Source organism: Siniperca chuatsi, linkage group LG1, assembly GCF_020085105.1.
Source record: "Siniperca chuatsi isolate FFG_IHB_CAS linkage group LG1, ASM2008510v1, whole genome shotgun sequence".
Classification (NCBI taxonomy): Eukaryota; Metazoa; Chordata; class Actinopteri; order Centrarchiformes; family Sinipercidae; genus Siniperca; species Siniperca chuatsi.
Genome location: NC_058042.1, coordinates 13,130,990 through 13,150,622, shown reverse-complemented (window position 1 = coordinate 13,150,622; position 19,633 = coordinate 13,130,990). Strand labels below are relative to the sequence as shown.

At 39.1% G+C, this 19,633-nt stretch overlaps 1 protein-coding gene and 1 long non-coding RNA gene across 4 annotated transcripts in view; both read right to left on the bottom strand.

The window, feature by feature from the left end:
• gpc5a (glypican 5a) overlaps positions 1-11,570 on the bottom strand; it is a 125,895-nt gene extending 114,325 nt beyond the window's left edge. For 2 of the 3 annotated variants that reach the window (XM_044200540.1, XM_044200549.1), the window contains exons 1-2: positions 11,113-11,569; positions 7,093-7,254 (exon numbers count right to left, since the gene is read on the bottom strand). In XM_044200540.1, the coding sequence (XP_044056475.1) occupies positions 7,093-7,254; positions 11,113-11,263 (313 nt within the window). In that variant the 5' untranslated portion in view covers positions 11,264-11,569. Of the gene's footprint in view, positions 1-7,092; positions 7,255-11,112 lie in introns of all 3 variants that reach the window. The other variant, XM_044200531.1, reaches the window with a different exon arrangement.
• Positions 11,571-13,117: 1,547 nt separating this feature from the next.
• LOC122878136 lies at positions 13,118-16,052 on the bottom strand. Its single transcript, XR_006378418.1, has 3 exons — positions 15,747-16,052; positions 14,210-14,302; positions 13,118-13,431 (listed from the first exon to the last, which is right to left on the bottom strand). It is a non-coding gene; the product is annotated as an uncharacterized LOC122878136 (long non-coding RNA).
• Between the last annotated feature and the right edge of the window lie 3,581 nt (positions 16,053-19,633).

Below are 19,633 nucleotides of genomic sequence, written 5' to 3'. Positions count from 1 at the left end.
CGACAAAATAAGGATTTAACAAAGAATTTTGGATTTCGGCTTTAACTGACCCTTTGATTATGAATTTAAGTTGTGTTTTGATTGTTTTTATGTTCTTCACTACTAGGAAGAGCTCTGGCAACATCAGTTTTTTAGTTCAAACCACTTTTGGTCTAAGGAGTAGCATGCCCTCTAGACAGGGCCGGATTAGCCCACTAAAAATGAGTTGTGTGCCCCAACCCAATGTCAGTAGGGGTGGTTGGTTGAACAAAATTGTATTTAACAATATACAACATGTTAATTTCGACACTGGCCTCTCTACAAGACAGGTAATAATGCAGGACCTGCCTGAAGGCCCAAAAAAAATTGCAATTTGCCTTGGGAGCCCCCAGGGGCCTGGAGCCCCAGGATAGTTGCCCACTTTGCCCAATCGGTAATCCATCCTTGCCTCTATGGTGGCTACAAAAAGGGCTTTCAGACTTATCAGGCCTTCAACAACACAACATGCGTGAAGTAGAGCATAAGACAAAGCACATTACATCAGAATGTCACAGTTTGTTAATAAGTGAAATATATTCACTAGTGACATAAATAATGAGGCAAATTAATGCTTTTAGTTCTTTAACAAAATACGTGTTGAATACGTAAAAGAATACTTCGCTGTCCAAAGAAAACCATGCATCTCCAAAATGTGGTGTTTATGAATCTTACAGTATAAAACTGAAGGATAAAGTGTTCTTTTATGGGTTGATAAAATTCTCCTACTTCTTAAGATAAACAAACCATTTAAACACACACTGAATTAGTTAAAAAAATGCATTTTCACAAAGCTGAAAAAAGGCTGTTTTTCTAAGCTCATGAAAAGTTGACATTTTGTAGATAAGTGGTTTTAATAGGACAGCGATCTAAACTGATACCCACACCCTCTCAGATATTTATTTGTGAAATACATTCTGGCATGATCGTAGTGTACTGTTATACATTCCCAGGTTTCACAAAATTGAATTTTAAGTTCTTCTGTGCGGTCAAATTTGTCAGATTAAACACTGGATGTGCCTCAGAGCATATTTGGATTTCAAAGTTGAAGTTTATTTTAATGTGCTGACTTTCTGTTTCATGATTTCTTTTTTTTTCAATCAAATTAAAAATATTCTTTTATAGGATTCAAACCCAGGATTTTGTGGTGGTTACATGGTATGGGCATTAGCCAACTGAGTGCTGACTTTACTGGATTGAACACAACCAGAATTAATCCACTGAAATAGAAACTGCAACAAAAAACTTCATCTGTCTAATCAGCAGCAATCAAAACAACTTTACACCCCCCTACTGACACCTCCTTGTTTGGCACAGAGGGAGTTTGACGGCTGATTGTGGCCTCCTCTCAGTCAAGCAATGGGGCCACTGCCATTCAACTATGTTCCTTTTTCAATTCAAAGAGTAAAAGATGGGCAGTGAATCCTATAAAAGCTGGTTAACAGAAACACAATTAGCATTTATTACTGCATATAGCAAGTCCTGAGCACAACAGGCTAGCTTTCCACTTCAACGAAACCAGCACTCAGTCCTGACTGTTTGATCTTACATTCATCAGCACCACTTGTCTTCCTGACAAAACTGTAGCTCACAATTAGAAGCAGTCCAAATAAAAAAGCAAAGGCTGACTAACTGTGTCTGCTGGATTCCTGTGTCTCATGTTGACTACAGCTTTTTTTTCTTCTTCCCAGGCTAGAAACCAAAATGAGACACTGACTGGAAGGAAGACCACAAGCCACAGAGTGTTAATGGTCACAACAGCTTCATGCCACAGACATTCAAGTAACAGTAGCATTAAATTTATAACAGCCGGTCTCAGCTTGCTCATCAAGTGGTCGTGTAATAATAATTATGGCATATTTAATATATTTTTTAATGTTTTCCAACTTTTTGTTCTCATGAAATACTTACTCAATAAACTTTATTTAGGTTTGCCATGAAATTAGTCTGCATATACAGCACAAGTAGGTATTACTTGTTTCAAAGGAATAGCTCAATGTTTTTGAAAATACACTTCTTTGCTTTCTTGTCAAGAGAAGATCAAAAACACTCTAATGTCTATGCATACAAGGAGCTAGAGCCAGGAAATGGTTATCTGGACTGGAAGCAGGGGAAAGCAGCTAGCCTGGCTCTGTCCACAGAAAAAAAAAACAACAACACACCAACCAACACCTCTAAAGCTCATTAATTGTGTCTCATGTGTTTAATCTGTAAAAAAAACAGAAATGTAAAAATGACGCCGGCTGGGCTGGAGTCTCCGCTGGTTCCCTGACAACCTCTCGGAAAGACTCCAGGAAGTCACTGAGAAAGAGAGTTAAATATGTTGATAGGAAGATTTGAGCCAGGCTACCTGTTCCTCCGTGCTTTCAGACATTATGCTAAGCTAGGCTAATCACATTCAGGCAAATTATTTCAAACAAATTTGAGAGTGGTATTGATCTTCCCATCCTCTCGTTTCCCAAACTGTTAAACTATTCTTAGCAATAATTCTACATTTTGGCAAATATGTTTATTTGTTTGAGCTTTAGAGATACTGGTAGGTGGATATTGTTACCTTTGGACAGAGCTGTTTTCCCCTGTTTCCAGTCTTTATGCTATGCTAAGCTAACAGGCTGCTTGCTGTAGCCTTATATTCAACAGGCAGATATGAGAGTGATTTCGCTCTTCTCATCTAACTCAGTGTATTTCTCAAAATAAACTATTCCTTTGAGGGTTCACAAGCCAAAATGTTCAAAACTACTTGTTTATATTTTTATAGGTTCAGTTGGACCATGACTGACTGCCACACCAGCAGGGACCAAGTTATAACAAAATCCTTCCCTTCTTACATCACAAAAGGAAGGATACCAATTTTATTATTTAAAGAAGCTGGAGTATTCCTTAAATCAAAGCTGGTCCCAAAGGAGGGCATTCCTTTGATCTGGTGATCTCAGACCGTTTTGCTACGATTTGAGCACTCCTCCTCAGACACTCTCTGAGGCATCTCAACAGCTGATTCATAGTGGGTTCTGTTTCTGAGTTTTATTTGACTCCAGCCCCACGGGGCGCTGGGATTGCACAGGTTGGTTGCCATGGATGTAAGACAAACCTGTGCAGGATGAAAAAAGATCTCCCCTGAAGGCCTGCTCAGCAGGCTGCATATTTGTGCATTGTGTTGACGACGTGCAGGAACCTCACAACCAGTGAATGAAAACATGCAGTCCCGAGAGACTTACTGACAGACCAGGAGCAAGAAGGGAGAAAAAAGTGCTGGAAAGCTCAAAGGCCGTCTGCTTGACAGTATGCCATCAACTCAGTCTTTATTCTTCCTATTTTTTTCCACACTAGTTGCTCAGCTATCTTTTAGCTGTGAAATGACTTTAAAAGGCAGCAGTCAGGTTCATTTAAGGACGAGATATTGAAATGTTGTGGCACATTTCTCTGAGGAAAAGAGAAAAATGTAATGAACCATTACTGCAGGATGAGCTGTGCTTTGAAGCTCTACTCATAATTGACAGCTCTAGCGCTTGTTTTCACTTATTTGCGTTACTCATTATGTTAAAGTATTGAGCGCTTTTTCTACATAAAAGATGCCCTTGAAGATTTGTGAAGAACTGTGGCCCATTACAAGCACAAAAACATGAGCATCAAGTCCCCCAGGGGGGAAAACATTTTAAATAGGATTTTATTGGTTTGTGTTATTTCTCAGTGTCTCCTGAGTGTTTTAGACTGTTATACATCTGCATTCCTCTAATTTATTCATCCCCCCTCTCCCTTCAGCTGCATCATATAAAGATGCCTAATTGACGGCTTTGCACAAAACAAATGACCACATTAGCCTGCCCCCTTTTAACTCGTCCTTCTTCCTGTCTGTGGTTGTAATGCATTATACACTCTGTTTGTTCTCTGTTGTCTCTCCAATTACAGTGCAGGCTGCCAATCATTTGGAGACTAAAACTAAGGGACATGTTTTTATGCATAACTCCAACCCACCCACCTACTCTCTATTTTTTATTCCACAAAAGTGTTTTGGTGAAGCAGAACAGCAATGCTGCAAGTGCTGAGGGCAGCCAGTCAACATAACATTTTATTTTAATTTCAAGATGATCCTTAAAGTTGTTCGCCCTTTTCCACTTCCATTATAATCTGAAAACACCCAAAACAAAACTCACAGTCACACAAGATGAATAACAAACAATTCAGTCATGTTAATTCAGCATCACTGAACACTCCCTAGATAGGAAAGACGGATTAAAAGCCTGACTTGTGTTTCTTTTATGTCTGCACATGAACAGCAAAACAGCTCTTTCCCCCCCCCCACACTGTTAAGGTCTAAGAACCTGCCAGACATTTCTGTCCCTCCGTGCTTCCCATACATATGGTGCCACAGTGAGTTTTCACATGTGACAAAGGCTCTTAAAACCTCTACGGTCAAATAGAACAATGCCACGTGGGTGGCTCTCTCTCTCTGGTTGTGTATGCGTTTGAGTGTGTGTGTGTGTGTGTGTGTGTGTGTGTGTGTGTGTGTGTGTGTGTGTGTAAACAGATAGTGTAAACTGTGAGTCAAAAAGTCTGCATCAACATTTGAACAAATATCAGCTTTCATCAGCACAGATTTACTTTAGTAGTAAGACAAACAATATTGAACAGGTGGAGAGGAATAGTTTAGTTTGTAGTAGACATTTTTTTCATGTGAAATTTGAATATACAGTATGATGTATATAGTAATATGATAAATATAAACCACTTTTAATCAACTATGTCATAATGATTATGTATGTCATAACTTTCAAAGGAAAATATGTTTGGATTACAGCTGAAAGGATCGGTCAATTAAACATCCTGTTTTTGACCACTAATAGCGCTATGGAGCAATGTTTCGTTTGTATCATGCGTGCAAGCGAGGACGCACACGCGTGCTTTTCACACTCTATTCCCCTGATCGATAGTTGGTGTTTTTTTTATTTTTCCAACCAAAAATACCAAACCAATTAGCTCTGGTTTTCTGTTTTTTGGAGGAGTTGGTTGGACTAAACAAGCAATCTGAATATGTTAACTTGGGCTTTGGGAAACTGTGAAGAGCATGTTTCACTATTTTCAGAAATTTTAGAGGCCAAACAATTATTCAATAAATCAAGAGAATAATCATCAGAATAATCAGTTATGAAAATAGTTAGCTGCAGCCCTATTTTGGACTGTTATTAAATAAATCATAAAAACACCCTGGGAACACGACATAATGACCTAATAAATGTAATATTCAGAACAGTTATACTGCTGCTGTGCCTCCAATATGAGACTTAAATTGCTGAGCGTCTGTTGCCACTTGTATTATATAGCCTGGATGTTGGAAGCAGCCGCCAATGTTTGTTGACTGATGAGAGCCGATGTTGACAGGGAACTCTGTTTGGTTTGGCAGGAGCGCACACTGTCTGCCATTCCTCAGATGAAACCATGTGAGCGCTGCTCATTTTGTGAGGATTTTGAAAGAGCTACCGGCTCCTGCAGCCTTTTTTGACTTGCCCTGTGAGAACAAACCTGCCAGCTCCTAGAGCTGAGACCGAGACCTTTAAGGGTCAAAAAGAAAAATACACCTTCAGAAATTTAAGGATCCTAAATGCATATTAAAAGCCTGGAGATATTCTATATATTTTTCCTACTGTCAGAAAACAAAAGAAATGAAAAGACCAAAACCAACAATGAACTGATGCTACTAACAAGTACTGTCTGTGTGCCATAGTCCTCCATTGTTGTCCAAAAACACATCAGTGAGCCACACTGTTGCAAAGTGCGACATGTTTCTTTCTTTGAGTCAATCCCACATACAATGTCCTGCTGCTGTAAATACCTACTTGAGCACTAAATGTGTTTTAATCCACTGCTGGAGACAGTCACCAACAAACTCCTTACTCCTGTTTACAGTAACATTTGTTAAAAACTACATATTTTGGGCAATTATTTAGCCTATAAACTACATATTTTTGACCCGCTTTTAAAGATTTACATCTTCAGTTTGGGGCTGAGTGCCACAGACAGGGTAGGGAGAGAAGTCAAAAAGTATTCAGAGATGAAACTAACGTTTTGTTCGTTTTGTTCTTTTTGTTCTTTTCAGGGGATTTGACAATAACAAAAAATATAAAAAAACGCCAGCTTTGTCCTTTAAAAAAGAAAACTTGCACTCCAACAAGTTAACAGTATTTTAGAGGCGGCATGCTTCATAAACTTTATCATAAATGCTGAGTATTTTAGTTCAACTTCAGAGCCTGTGTAGACACATCAAACATCTGACGACAAAAACAGGGCATTGCCCCTGCAAACCACAACTAAAACACTGTGATCATGCGAGACTCTCCTATAAATCATTTGAGTTTAGGAGGAGGATAACAGCATGTCTTTTAACTGAGAGACATCGTTAAAGTGAATTGGTCTAATGATATGTCTGCACATTCAAGTCAGCTCTGTATTTGTTGCCCACCCATTTCAGCCGTCATATGACAGCTATCAGCTAGAGTGGGAGAAACAGCTGCTCCCTGTAAGTCAACTGTCAGTCATTTCTGAGTGAAAGGATGGAGAGGAATGAAAAACAATGAGAGAAAGAGGTTGAAAACAAATGTGGGGGTGGATATGAGGTGGCTATGATGGGATAACTGCGTTCCAGAACTCTAAATATGAAGATTTCATTTTCTTATCAAGATATAGTATAGAAGGACACCTTGCACAGGAAGAGAGGCTATTAGTAAAAGCCCCAGTACATATCCTTGACAGACATTCAGCCTCACAGACTGCCTCCTCCTGAGTCTCCTACAGGAACAGCCAACCTATCTTATCTCATGATCAGAGTGTAGCGGTAGATCTGGAAGGAGGACAGACCCTGCTCTGTTTGCTCTGAAGTGGAGCCTGACTGCACGCACGCACACACTGACTCATCCACTGTTTTTACAGCACCCACACAAACTCCTAAATGTATACTCCAACTCGGAAATACACACAAACATCTACACATACAATTATCCATGTAAACATGTCCGCTCTAATCTCAGCACGCGTTGAAGTGTTTTACTCTTACACCAGCGATGCCTCAAACCAGTTAAGTCTTACCTTGAAAAGCAGCCACATTGCGTGAGATGAGAAACTTGAGGCTGGAGCTGGACGTCTGGAGAAGGTTCTGGATGTCTCTCCGGGCCGCCACCTGGTACTTCTCCTCCATCTTCTTGGTGCAGCAGGTCAGGTTCTTGGACATGCACACCTGAAGGTCTGAACCTAAGGGTCATTGAGATCAAATGTTATGATCTTAAAACACATATGGACAGGGGCTAAGATTAAAATGGGACAAAACTAAGAAGCAGGGCAGCTCAGTGTTTGCTTTACAGTAAGAAAGACTATTTCCATCTTTTGCCATTTCTGTGTGGGATTCCAAAGCCCCAGTCAGTGCCTCTCATGTATCACCATTACATTTGAGTCACAGAGATAAGCATTTGTTTCTCTGAAAAATAAATACCCACCCAGAAGGTCGTTTAATAACACTTACCTCTGTTCTGAATTTCCTGAATCCTCAAAGACTCTTCTAACTATGTAGATGAAAAAATATTCTGTCTGCTCCACCCCGTTTCTCAAGTTGCAACTGTATTTCCTAATCCTGTTAGCCAGAAATGACATATGTCTTTGTTCTTTTTTTCTACACAAGAGAAATACTAATGATATTAGAAAAAAAAATTAAAAATTCAAAATAATATAAAGTAACATCAATATAGTCAAATATAACTGAGAATACATTTTCGGTTCACCTTGTATAAATTAAGCAAATACATATATCATTCACGGCCTCCATTTTTGTTTGGATCTATGGAGAAAAAAAGTAGTTTTGATTTTTCTGAATACCTTCAGAACAGATACGTGTTGTTGAACTGGGTTTTTCGAACATCACCGGGTATTTATTTTTCAGAGAAACAAATGCTTACCTCTGTGAATGTAATGCTAATACACAATAAACTGTGGCTAGGGATGTGCATGCTCTCTTTAGAGTGCTCCACTTTCCTTTACACATTCCAAAGACATGCAAGTCAGGTGGATCTGACACCCTGAACTGCCCGAAGGTATGAATAAGTGAATGCGTCTAACTATCTTCTGTTTTATCTGTATGATAAACTGGCAACTGTTCAAAGTGACAAGCAGCTTTTCTTTCTTTAGCAGCATTTATCAGCAAGAGAACAAGACTAAGAGTCTACAGCTATGCCTGCAGCTCTGTGAGGCTGTACCTGGGCACAGCAGTGCTTTGAGCTACATGCTAACAATAGAATGCTAACACACTCACAATGACAATGCTAACATGCTGATGTTAAGCAGGTATAACGATTACCATGTTCACCATCTTAGTTTAGCATGGTAGCATGCTAACATTTGCTGATTAGCACTGAACCTAAAGTACAGCTGGGTCTGCTGGGAATGTCATTAGTTTTGCAGGGATTTAAATAATAATAAACCAAAGTATTGGAGAAACTAAAATTTTGACCTGCTGGTGGTGCTAGATGAGACGTCACCAAAGTCACCAAGGTCATTACAATACATCTTCAGGGGCCACCAAAAGTAGGCCTACCAAATTTCACAGCAATCCATCCAATGGAAACATTTCACGCAAAACCACAAAAGTCAACCTGGTGGCGCTAGAGAAAAAGTCAGGGGATCATCATGGTCAGTCTGGGGACCATGAATGTCTGTACAAAATTTCATGACAATCCATGTTGATTATTTCAGTCTAGACCAAAGTGATGGACTGCCATCCAAGAGACACACAAATAGCAAAAATAAATGAAGAACAAGGTGCATAAAAAGCACACGATGGCAAATCTGAATGAATAATAGGCCTTCTCTTTAAAATTATTAGGTGATCAAGAAACCGATCATGTCTGTGTGAAATATTGGCAGTTGATTCTGGTCATATAAATTATTTACCATAATGGTAGTACACATGCCTAAAACATAAGGTAAATGCACATACAATGGTTGTGTATGTCTAGCAGTGCACAAGTTAAAAAATGCTTTAATGGAGCAAGAAAACCAAAACACCTAGATCCCGAGAGAAGATCTGAGTCACAGCGTTATCGCCTCACCAAGTGATGTCTCAGGTTTTCCACTACGAACAAATGTAAGCAATCTGCACACATACGGGACAATCAAAACATCTTAAAAGCAACACCAAAACTCTGCAAAAGCCTCTCTGACATGCCTAGGCAGAGCGTGCAGAGCTGTTGCCAGAGACGCTATCAGCTCCCTGCGAGGTTCAAGAGTGAGGAGGGAGCAGAGCAGGCGATGGCACACGTGGAGGAATTCAAACTCTCCCAGATAAGACGGCCTGAAAGCACCACAGGTCTTGCTTTTTTAAATGCTTCCCAGAACTATTTCCACTTCCAACACAACAGACAACAGCTTTGTTTGGCCGAGGTGACAGACTTCTGACTTGCTGTGTTCTGACCTTAACTGAAGGCTGTCTGGCACTCCCTCTTAGACAGGCATGGAAACAGCTCTCTCTCTCTCGAATTCCTGGAATTTCTGACGGTTATTTTTCACAAGCCCACGCTCAATTATACATAACTTCTAAAATCATGCTCTAGGATCGACTATACCTCTCGCTATCTCCCATTACCCATCTGATGTATTTCAGTACATTAATCTGAATCCATCAAGGAAACGATTTACATCTTTCCAATGTCATGATGCATTTGGGTTTGGAAGACGTTCTAGCTGTGTGAGGCTGCCAGAAAGGTCAGCGGAGGTGCAGTTATAAACAGTAGCAAGTGTTTTTACAGGGTTAGTGAATCAGGAGCTTATCATCACTTAAACTCCAGAAGATGCCCATTGCACACAATTTATCTCAGAGAACGTACTTTTCAGTTTGTAATTCTGCAGAGAAACAGCACAGATTTAAATCCGCACAGGCTCATTTAAGGGGCAGGAGTTGGCATTGCAAGGGTTATTTAGAGGTTTGGGGGCATTTGAGGGTTTTCTGTCAATTGAATCTGTTTCCTCACAGTGGCACAGAGGAAAGGGGTGGTGAAGTTTATAGGGAGCAGTTTGTGGCAGGATGGTAGTCAACACCATTAAGATTTATTTTTCCAAGAGGAGCACAGAGAGCAGCAGTAGCAGCAGCAAGCTGCCACATGAAATACCCATAATTCCCCCCAAATCTTGTAGAGAAGTATCATGTGGAATTACATTATGGGTGGTGTTCAGAAAGTTAAGTGAAGCCTACTTTACACAAAATAATTCCTGTTTATCCCTGCAAGCCACTTATCTGCTTTAGACAGCCAACAGGAGCAGAGTTTGGTTTCTTTTTCGTCATGACTAACAAGTAATCTCAGCATCTTTAGTTCCTAGTTTCACAGGATTAAAACAGCACATTTTATATTTGCCCATGCACTGCTGGTACAGTGAAGTAAACAATAAGTGATACCTTTTGTAGGTGGTTTTGTTGTACAAACACCAGGAACATCAATCTCCAAACCTACTCCTGTTGCCCAGTATGAAGTGCTTGAAAATGGGTTGAACATCATCCAGGATGTTTGAAATATTTCAACATTTATAACATAACATAAACTAGAGTAGATAAATGTCCTCCAAAGATTAGATATTAATCTAACAGAATGGACTTCTGAGAGTTTTATTCTTGCAGTAATTTAAGACACATACAGTATTTCCTCTAAATATCTTGATTTATAAGTCCCCTCAAAAAGATGCCATTTAAACAGCTTAAAGCTCTCCTGTTTCTACTGTCTATATTATTATCATAACTGCACACACGCCTCTAAAATGTGTTTTAAAAGGTGTGTTTTGTAACTACAGAGAGTGCTCCAAGAAGCCAGAAAATGACAGGTTTTAACAGCTAGTGCAGTTTATGAGCTCTACAAGAAAGAAATGTTGTGTTAAATAACTTTTTAGGCATATTTTCTTTCACTCAGCGGTGATGTTGATGCTTTGGTTGCTATGAAAATTATAATCAATAAGAAATGTGACACCATTTCTATTACTGGCTGGTTTATTTGGGGGTTTTCCTGCAGTTAAATTCTCATAAACCAGACAGTAACACGCACTACTGCTCAGTCTGGAAGCTTAACTCCAACATACCTGGTCTGGGACTTGGAGGCAATAATTGATTTGGTCCAATTTGCCTGAGTTGGAAAACTTTGCGCACTTCGTCGCATCTGTTTGGGATTCCAAACCCTAATCCAGAGCAACACGCCAGGAAGAAAACGCAGTTCGTCCACAGCACACCCATTTTAATAAAATCCCGGGATAATACTCCCCCAAAATAGAAGCCTGTTTGAAAGTTATGGTTTCTGTTGAACCTATAGTACGCTCAGGTGAGTCCCGTCCACATTTCAGGTTTCAGGATTCAGCGTCGAACATGCGGCGTTTGTGTTTGTGTCGAGGAAACGCTTCAGATAATCATTTAAATCCAGAGAGAAAGTTGCTGCGGTGTGACTACTCTGTTTGAAAGCGGCATGTTGTCCAAGTTGGTTGGACCGAAAGCAGAGGCGGTACCGTAACGTTACCTGCACTGAGCGGCTGGATCTGCAGCTGCAGCCTGGCAGCGCCATCTAGTGGACAGGCTGCAACCTCACTTTAAGACGATTTTTGTTTATGGACAGTTAAATACTATGCAGGCTACAGAGACGAAGTAAATCTGAAAACAAATGTTTGATCATTTTTCATTAAAATTTGCCCAAATTAGGGGTACTATCGTGGATTTTTAAGGTATTCACGAAGGCATTATTGGGCTGCACGATATGGTTAAAAAAAATCATAGTGCGATTATTTAGACACTACCATTGCCATGTGATTCATGATTTGTGGAAATGGTCATTTTTGCATCACAATTTTCATTAAAATCAGGATGGTGTGACATTTGTTGGGGTGTGTACGAAACACACACGTTTTCTTAAATCTGGAGAACAAGATGTGTAGGCCAAGGCATCTCTGCAGCATTACTATACTTCTGTAATATAATGCTGTTTTGTCACATTTTACCTTTATCAAAAAATTGCAGGTTCTGCATTAGGATATTGAACTTGGACGTACTGCGATTTCGGTATTAATTTGGTTAATTGTGCAGCCCCAGGCATGCGTAGTTTAGGATTTTTATTGTCCTTATGCAGAATTCAGCCAATGTAAATTGACACCTATCTGATAACACTAAATAGTACTCAATTTGAAAAGTATTTCTTTTTGTAAAGTTACATATTCAGTTATATTCTTTAATTACTGCCATTACTTAGTATACTTAAACCGAAAAATAAGGTGTTGCGTTTTAATGGCTATCATTTCATTTTACATGAAATTGGAAACTAAAAAGTTACAAATTTAAGGGTCGTTTTCAATGTGAAATTAATGTTTTCCCCTCATTAAATCCCAACCAATTTTAAGATTTTGCTTTAAGATTTAAATAAATGCAGGATCTGGTTATACATCTGCTTGTAACTTGTGGTCCACATAACGATTTCTAACCAGAAAAAAACGACATCAATACCAAATTTAAAAGACACATTTTGGGTATTGTAAGTGATTTAAGGTCACTTCATAATTTTTCCAACATTTGGCATGCAAGTCTTAATATGCAAAATGAACACCTTACTATTCTAGTCATTTGCTCCTGCTCTATAACCAGTGCTGCTCTTGATTGTGGACTGTGATGAAGCTGTCACTCAGGGCTGTGAGCCAACATGTCTACCTGGGGATCCTTGCAGACTGCACCAGTGCCGCAAACTCAATGTGATATTTCAAGATTATAAGATGCTGGGCAACATGATTCATTTAATATGGTGGCAGCGGTGGTCAGAATAATATTAGTAAATTCTTGAATAAGATTGCAGAAAGTGTGGAGCAAATCAGAAGTTATTGTCTGCAAGAGTTGTTGACCAAAACATGTCGTCATGATATTGTGCAGTTTTTACACTTGTTCCAAACAGTTTCTTATTAAAAAAAAAGGTGGCATTACAAAATGAAATACCATGATTTAAAACCTTTTCAGAAGTTTCCAATTAAAATCCAACTGACATGTGTTTACCAACAAAACTACCTTAAACTCTGCAACCCATTAATTGTTAGATCTACATAATAAAGCATTCAGAGGAAAAATTAAAAAAAGTTTTTTATATATTTCAAGCAACATTACAATTAACCAATCCAAACATCTCCATCAGTAAATCATATGCATTTCATACAGACCAAACTGACTAAAACATTACACAATATGGAGTTGAGTGCAGCAGTTTTCTGATAAACACTGGGGTCATGATTCAGGTCGGCTCCATCTCCTCGTTCCTACACAGGCCGGGACAAGTGCAATACCTCCAGGTACACAGCATTGCTACTAATCCCCACCTGCACAGGAAGGGCCATCTCCAGTATCCAGACCTTCATACACATCCAAGTATGTGCAAATACCTACCATGCAGTAAAAAACAAAAACATTCTTGATGAAAAGCAATCCAACTTGGCAGAGTATAGTTCATCAACCTAGTCAGTTTTGCATGGATTTGCACAGCGAACATTAGTTAAAGCTGAATGCAAACCAGCAAAACTGACCGAGTGACGATTAACAGATGAATCTTCGATGATTATTGAAAAACACCTGATTTTCAGAAAGATGCAGTTAGAAGTACTTCAAGTGCTTACATTGCAGTAGATAGGAGAAAACACTACCTGCACTATAAGCACTTTAGTACTGCTGAAACTGAGTCATTGGATGAGAACTTGCAAATTTTCCCGTTTTTTTTTTTTGTTTTTTAAAGAGTTATTTACAGATGTATAATGCAATCAGATTGTGTTTGATGTGACACCCCCAAAACCAAAATCTAAACAGGTGGAGAGCAAGCAGGCCACCATCAGTTTTGCATAGATTTGCACAACTCATCTATTCTTGTAGTGCAACTATGCAAAACTAGCAGAGAACTGCAAGATATTTGAGCCCAATTAGAAATTAAAAATGGTCTGGTGGTGCATATCACAGCCCCTTATGCCAGAAGGAGCACTTAGGGCAGTAGGTGCTAGTCTATTTCACTATCTGCACTAGATGCACCTTAGCACAAAGACAGTACTTCAAATGACATGAACACATCAATGAATCTGCACATCAGTGTCAGGGTATTGCTGTAAGTGCCTCCACTGCAGTAGGTATTACATAGTACTACCTGCACTGTAAGCACTTTGACAATACACAGACCAGTTACAGCTTCGCTGCCGTCCAGCACCATGGGATAGATGGTCACACCGCTCCATGTTGCAATTGTTTGGAGTTCTGCACTTCATGGTTGATCTGAAAATAAAAGAAAAAACACGTGGTAACATATTTAGACAATGAATACGACTTTTCGGCATTGCAACAAGTTAAAGGCAGGTTAGTGTGCGCACGTGTGACCAATTCCTTGTAATTAAATATCCAAAAACACGTGGAATTCGCACATCCCATCATCAGAAATGGGCATCATTATCACTGGTTAACCGATAATTACACGAGTAAGTTGTGACACAAGATGTTATGATTTATTGCAGCAGCACGAGGTCTCAAAAAACATGAATGAGCAGCACAGCCTGCGGCCCGCGTTCCCTGCGACACGGGCGCGCGTGCGCAGGGAACCGTGTTGTTCACCCCTCCCCCACCGTCTTTAACATGGCGCCTCGAAGTGCGCCAACCTTAGCATAAATGACTTTAAACCAAATCAAGCTAAACGCCAACGTAGTCACGTTACTGCACTCTGAAATTTGCAATTGCGTGTTGTTTATTTAAAAAAGGAAATGCCGTGGCTGGCGGTTTCGGACTTCCTAGAAAACAAGGCTACCGTCCATGTAGGAACAGAGGCTAGCAGCAGACCGCAGCCGTGCGCTGGCTGAGCAGGTAGCTTAGCTGCTGCGAGCTGGTGTTAGCTTGATGAAAACATGGCAAACCGTATTAACGTTACTACAGTTACCCTAACTACCACTACTGGGGATGGCACAGGAGCAGCCACGGTGTTTTCAGTTTTAAAAAAATAAAAATAAATAAACAGTTGCCTCTTTTATCTGGTTCGCAAGCTACTAATAAAATTGAGTTTGACGACACTGATTAGCCGTTAGCCAACAACAAACGAGCACACGTTTGAAAATACACCAACGGTGCATCTGTCCAGATGAATATTTACCTACTCTTATCTTTATCTCACTGTGGTGCCCGCCTTAATAATGTTATGTTTGTGTTTACCCCGCAGAACAACTAAGTTTAAGCAGCTAGGCTAAGCTAGCTAAGCTAAAACGCGCGGCCTAAAACTGCCCCATGTGCTGCTGCTTTGTTCTGGGGGGCACTTTAACTCACACACCACTGCACTCGAGACTGAGCAACAAATTGACCAGATTTACAAACTTACTTTTCAAATAGTGGGACTAGCATGTTTATACAAACTCGGGGTTTGTTATCGGGAGGCCAGATTTTTTTTTCAACAGTTGCTAAAGCGCAGCGGAGAAAGCTCCGGAAAGCTTTTCAAATCTCCCTCATTCCCTCAATGGTGGAGCAGAGGGGGCTGCCATGCGCCTCACGTTACACTGTTTTCATCGCCAGCATTATCATTTATGTGTTAATGTTTGGATGTCCCCACCAACATGATATTAAGACACATAAAACTGGCGTAAAACACACCTTTGGGGATTTCATTAACCAAAACAGAGATTAAAAAATAACCCAAAACCCGACTTCCTTGCCGATAAACATGCGCTCGGTAGACACTCACCAGCCGAAATCCACCATCTTCGCTCACTTGCTTGGGCTGCCGTGTAGTCTCTTACCGACAAAAAAGAAATAAATACGCGACTAATGCGAAAACTTTTCTACCGGCGGACAAAAACGAAACATTAAGTGAAATCCGAGCCGATCGTGAGTCAATTTATAGCCCAGATAAGCTGAATAATACTGATTTCGGGGTTAGGAAAGTGGCGCGAAGGCGACCAGTTGGTAACCATGTGGGTGAATGAAGGGCGGCTCCCACTGAACGTAAATATCTAGCTACAACCCCCAACTCTCCCTATTAGCATACATAAACTACGGTAGCCTACTTCCGACCCACATCTTCAACCAAACAGCCTCCACCTCTCCCAAGGAAGGAGAGGGAAACAGACAGATCTCTGCGGTTTTCAGCACCCTTGAATATAAAAAAATGATATGCATGCATAACGTAAAACAGCCTGCTTAGTCATACAGTTTAATGGCCATTAAAGTTTTGCATTGTAATGAAAGATAAATCATCTTAAACCATGGGCTCCGTTTTTATTTTCGTCAGAGTAATGGCTGAGCAGTAAAACTATTTTATATTGACCACATGTTATACTTTAGGTGCCCTCTATCCTCGTTTAACCGCAAAAATAAAACGACTAATTAACCTGTTGCTGCTCCACAACGCATTAAAATCAGCCTATAGTGTGTTATTTTCACATGTATCGACCTGTAGCTCATATATATATACATTTGTTTAATTTTTAAAAAAGGAAAATGGATATTTTTTATATTCTTATATTATATATTATATTCTGAAGTTTTACAGTGTAATTCAGGCCACCTTTAAAGATACAATGACAAAACAATTGGTCAATTATACTCTTGTATATTTTGAGTTTGCTCAACTAATATAACTTAAAATGTTTATATAAAAAAACGAGTACAAAAAATCAGTAAATTCCTTCCCTCCACCCATCAAAAACCCAGAGTTTGTTGGTTGTGAACAGGAGGATAAAGGTCTATCAAAAGTGTTGTTCTTTTTCCAGGGAAAATAAACATTTCCTTGTTTTACGTCTTTGAAAAGGCCAAAATGTTCAAAGAAACATTATTCAGTTCATTATAACAAAATAGGCTAACGGTGATGTCAGATTACAGTTGATTCTCTAGCTTTTGAAAAGTTGTTTACTGTTATTTAAAAATGATTTATAGGGAAACAACAACGAGTTTTGGGTTGGTTATCTGTTTTTGGGCGAGGTTAAATTAGCTTAATTTGAGTAAACAGGAATTCAACAACAATTGTCAATAAGGTTTTACAAAAATTGATTTAAAACAACATTTGCAACTGAAATAATAATAATAATCTACAGACCAAATAAGCAAAATATAAAAATGAAACAGATGAAGTTTTTAAAACAAATTTAAACAATTGTTTTAAGTTAGTAAAACAAATTTTAACATTAGTCCTTATATATAATTAGTCTCAAAATAGTCCAAATACACCTGTACTTCTCTTAAAATAACCCCATTAAAACTACAGATATTTGGTTTGTGCAATGTGAAAAATTGTGGTAATTAGCCTAAAACATATTATATATTACTATATTTAGAATTATGACTGCCTTTTCTGATTTTGTGTTTCGGAGTTCCACTCTGAAATAAACCAAAATATTTTTAACATTTCATGCCCACTGAGAGCTCACAATGTGCTCTTGCCCTGCTCTCGCTTTCTCGCTTTCGCTTGTGCTGCTCTCTCAGATTTAACACAAATGGTTGGATGTCGTGGAGACATTACAACCAAAAGCATAAGCCCATCAAACCACAACAGAAGGGCAGCCGAGTACTGTAACAAATTCAGGGCCCTCAGACAGGATGTAGGGCCCTGACTCTCCACACTCCACACTTTTTCTGCAACTAGTTCAAATTAAAATCTCTCTGAGCACTTTCACAGAAGATTCATTTGAATATGAGAAATCAAAGAATTGTTCAAATACTTTACAGTGAGCAAAGCATAGGTCGATACAAGCCTCCAATACATGTTTCAGATGCTTGCTGCAATCTGCAAAATGGACTTTTCTGCTTTTAATAGAAATTACAATGCCTTTGTGCACATTGACATTTTTGTGCACTATGTTGAATATACAAGCTCCCTGTGTTTTGTGTTTTCTTATATGTTGATGATGGGGGTGACCAGGATTTTGAATTTGCACTTTGATCAAAAAGAGTTACAGTTGTTCATTACAAAACAAAAATCTTAAATATCATATTACCAGTTGACATGATTTAGGTCGATTTCTTTTAACTTAAAATTAATAAAATGTATAAGTGAAATAGCACATTTCACTCACCTTTATTTTTGCACAATTTTTAGGTGGAAATGGTATAAAGAAGATTTACTCAACTACTGTAATTAAGTACACTTTTGAGGTACTTGTACTTTACTTGAGTAGTTCAATTTTATGCTACTTTAAACTTTTACTTCACTACATTTCAGAGGAAATATTGTACTTTTTATTCCACTACATTTAACTGACAGCCATAGTTACTTTTCAAATACAGATTTTACATTAAGACACTCGATAAGCTTATAAAATACAACTCAAAATCCCTTAACTTCTCGTGTTTCAGATGTGTATGAGTTGTTCCACCAAAGAGGCATTTCCCCTCAAAACTTCTCACATGGTTTCATTAAAATAATTGTTCGAAGCCCAAAGAAGTCAAAAATATCCAATGTATTCATTTTAAGCATTGTTGTATTAGTACTTTTACTTCAGTAAAGGTTTTGTGTACTTCTTCCACCCCTGAGGCTATTGGTGTTAGTTCCCCCCTGTTGCTTTAAGAACAAGTTAAAAAAAAATCCTTCCAGTGATGTTTTTGTTCACAACACAAACATGTAAATACAGTTAAACAAATTATAAAAGAAGTGAATTCAAGAGCACCCAGTACATTTTCACTGGAGTTTAATAACAAAGAAACAAGGGATGATCCCTTCAACGAAATGAATTACCACCTTTCCCCCCATTAAACGTAACCCTCTGGTAGTTAAGAGTATAATGGAGGCTTGATGAAATGCAGAGAGGGCTTTTTACCTTTCAATACAAAGTTTTGGAATTACAACAACTCATTGTTATTGGTAACTAACATGTGGTGTTGAGAAGTCACACAAATTTGAGTTGCTGCAGGGCAGATGCTGAAAATCCCTTATCTTTTGAAGAGCGTACGATCTGCTGCTGACCTCCAGTGGGTGTTTTTTTTATCAACTGTGATATCCAGTGAATTGTCACAAACATCTGAATGGGATACATTATGGTAGCTGGCCAGCAGAGGGAACTAGGAAACTAAATACTGTACTACAGTGATACGATTGCTTTTCAACTGTAAGAGGAAGCACTAACCACAACTTCTCCATTTCTGGAGTTTCTGTTGTTTAAAAAAATAGCTTTGTGCAATCCACTGAGTTTCAGAGAGGAGATGGGAAGTATGTATTCCAAACAGTTGATTGGTAGGTTTAACATTTTTAATTATTTAACTGTGATATCTCTCTTTTCTGCATGCTGCTGTAAATTACACTTGGTTGGAAAGTACTCGGGCAGGGATGGTGTCCACTTTAACAAAAGGAATGTTTGATTTGAGCTTTAATGCTCTCTCCCCCAACTGACCAGCAAATAGAAAACTTTTCCTAATACCCCAATATCTGCTCTTCACCACTTCTCTGGGCACACTGTGGGAGTGTGAGCGCTCAGTCATGACCCCCAACCCCCCACACAAAGCCAGTGGTGGGGCTAGTTCCTCTGCATATGGAAGTGAAGTGGGGGGTGGGTGGACGCAGGGAGGTTGTAGACTTCACATCGTCCCATGGGGTCAGATAAAAGCTTACTGCTCTCCTTATTAGACCTCTCCCCTCCTCTT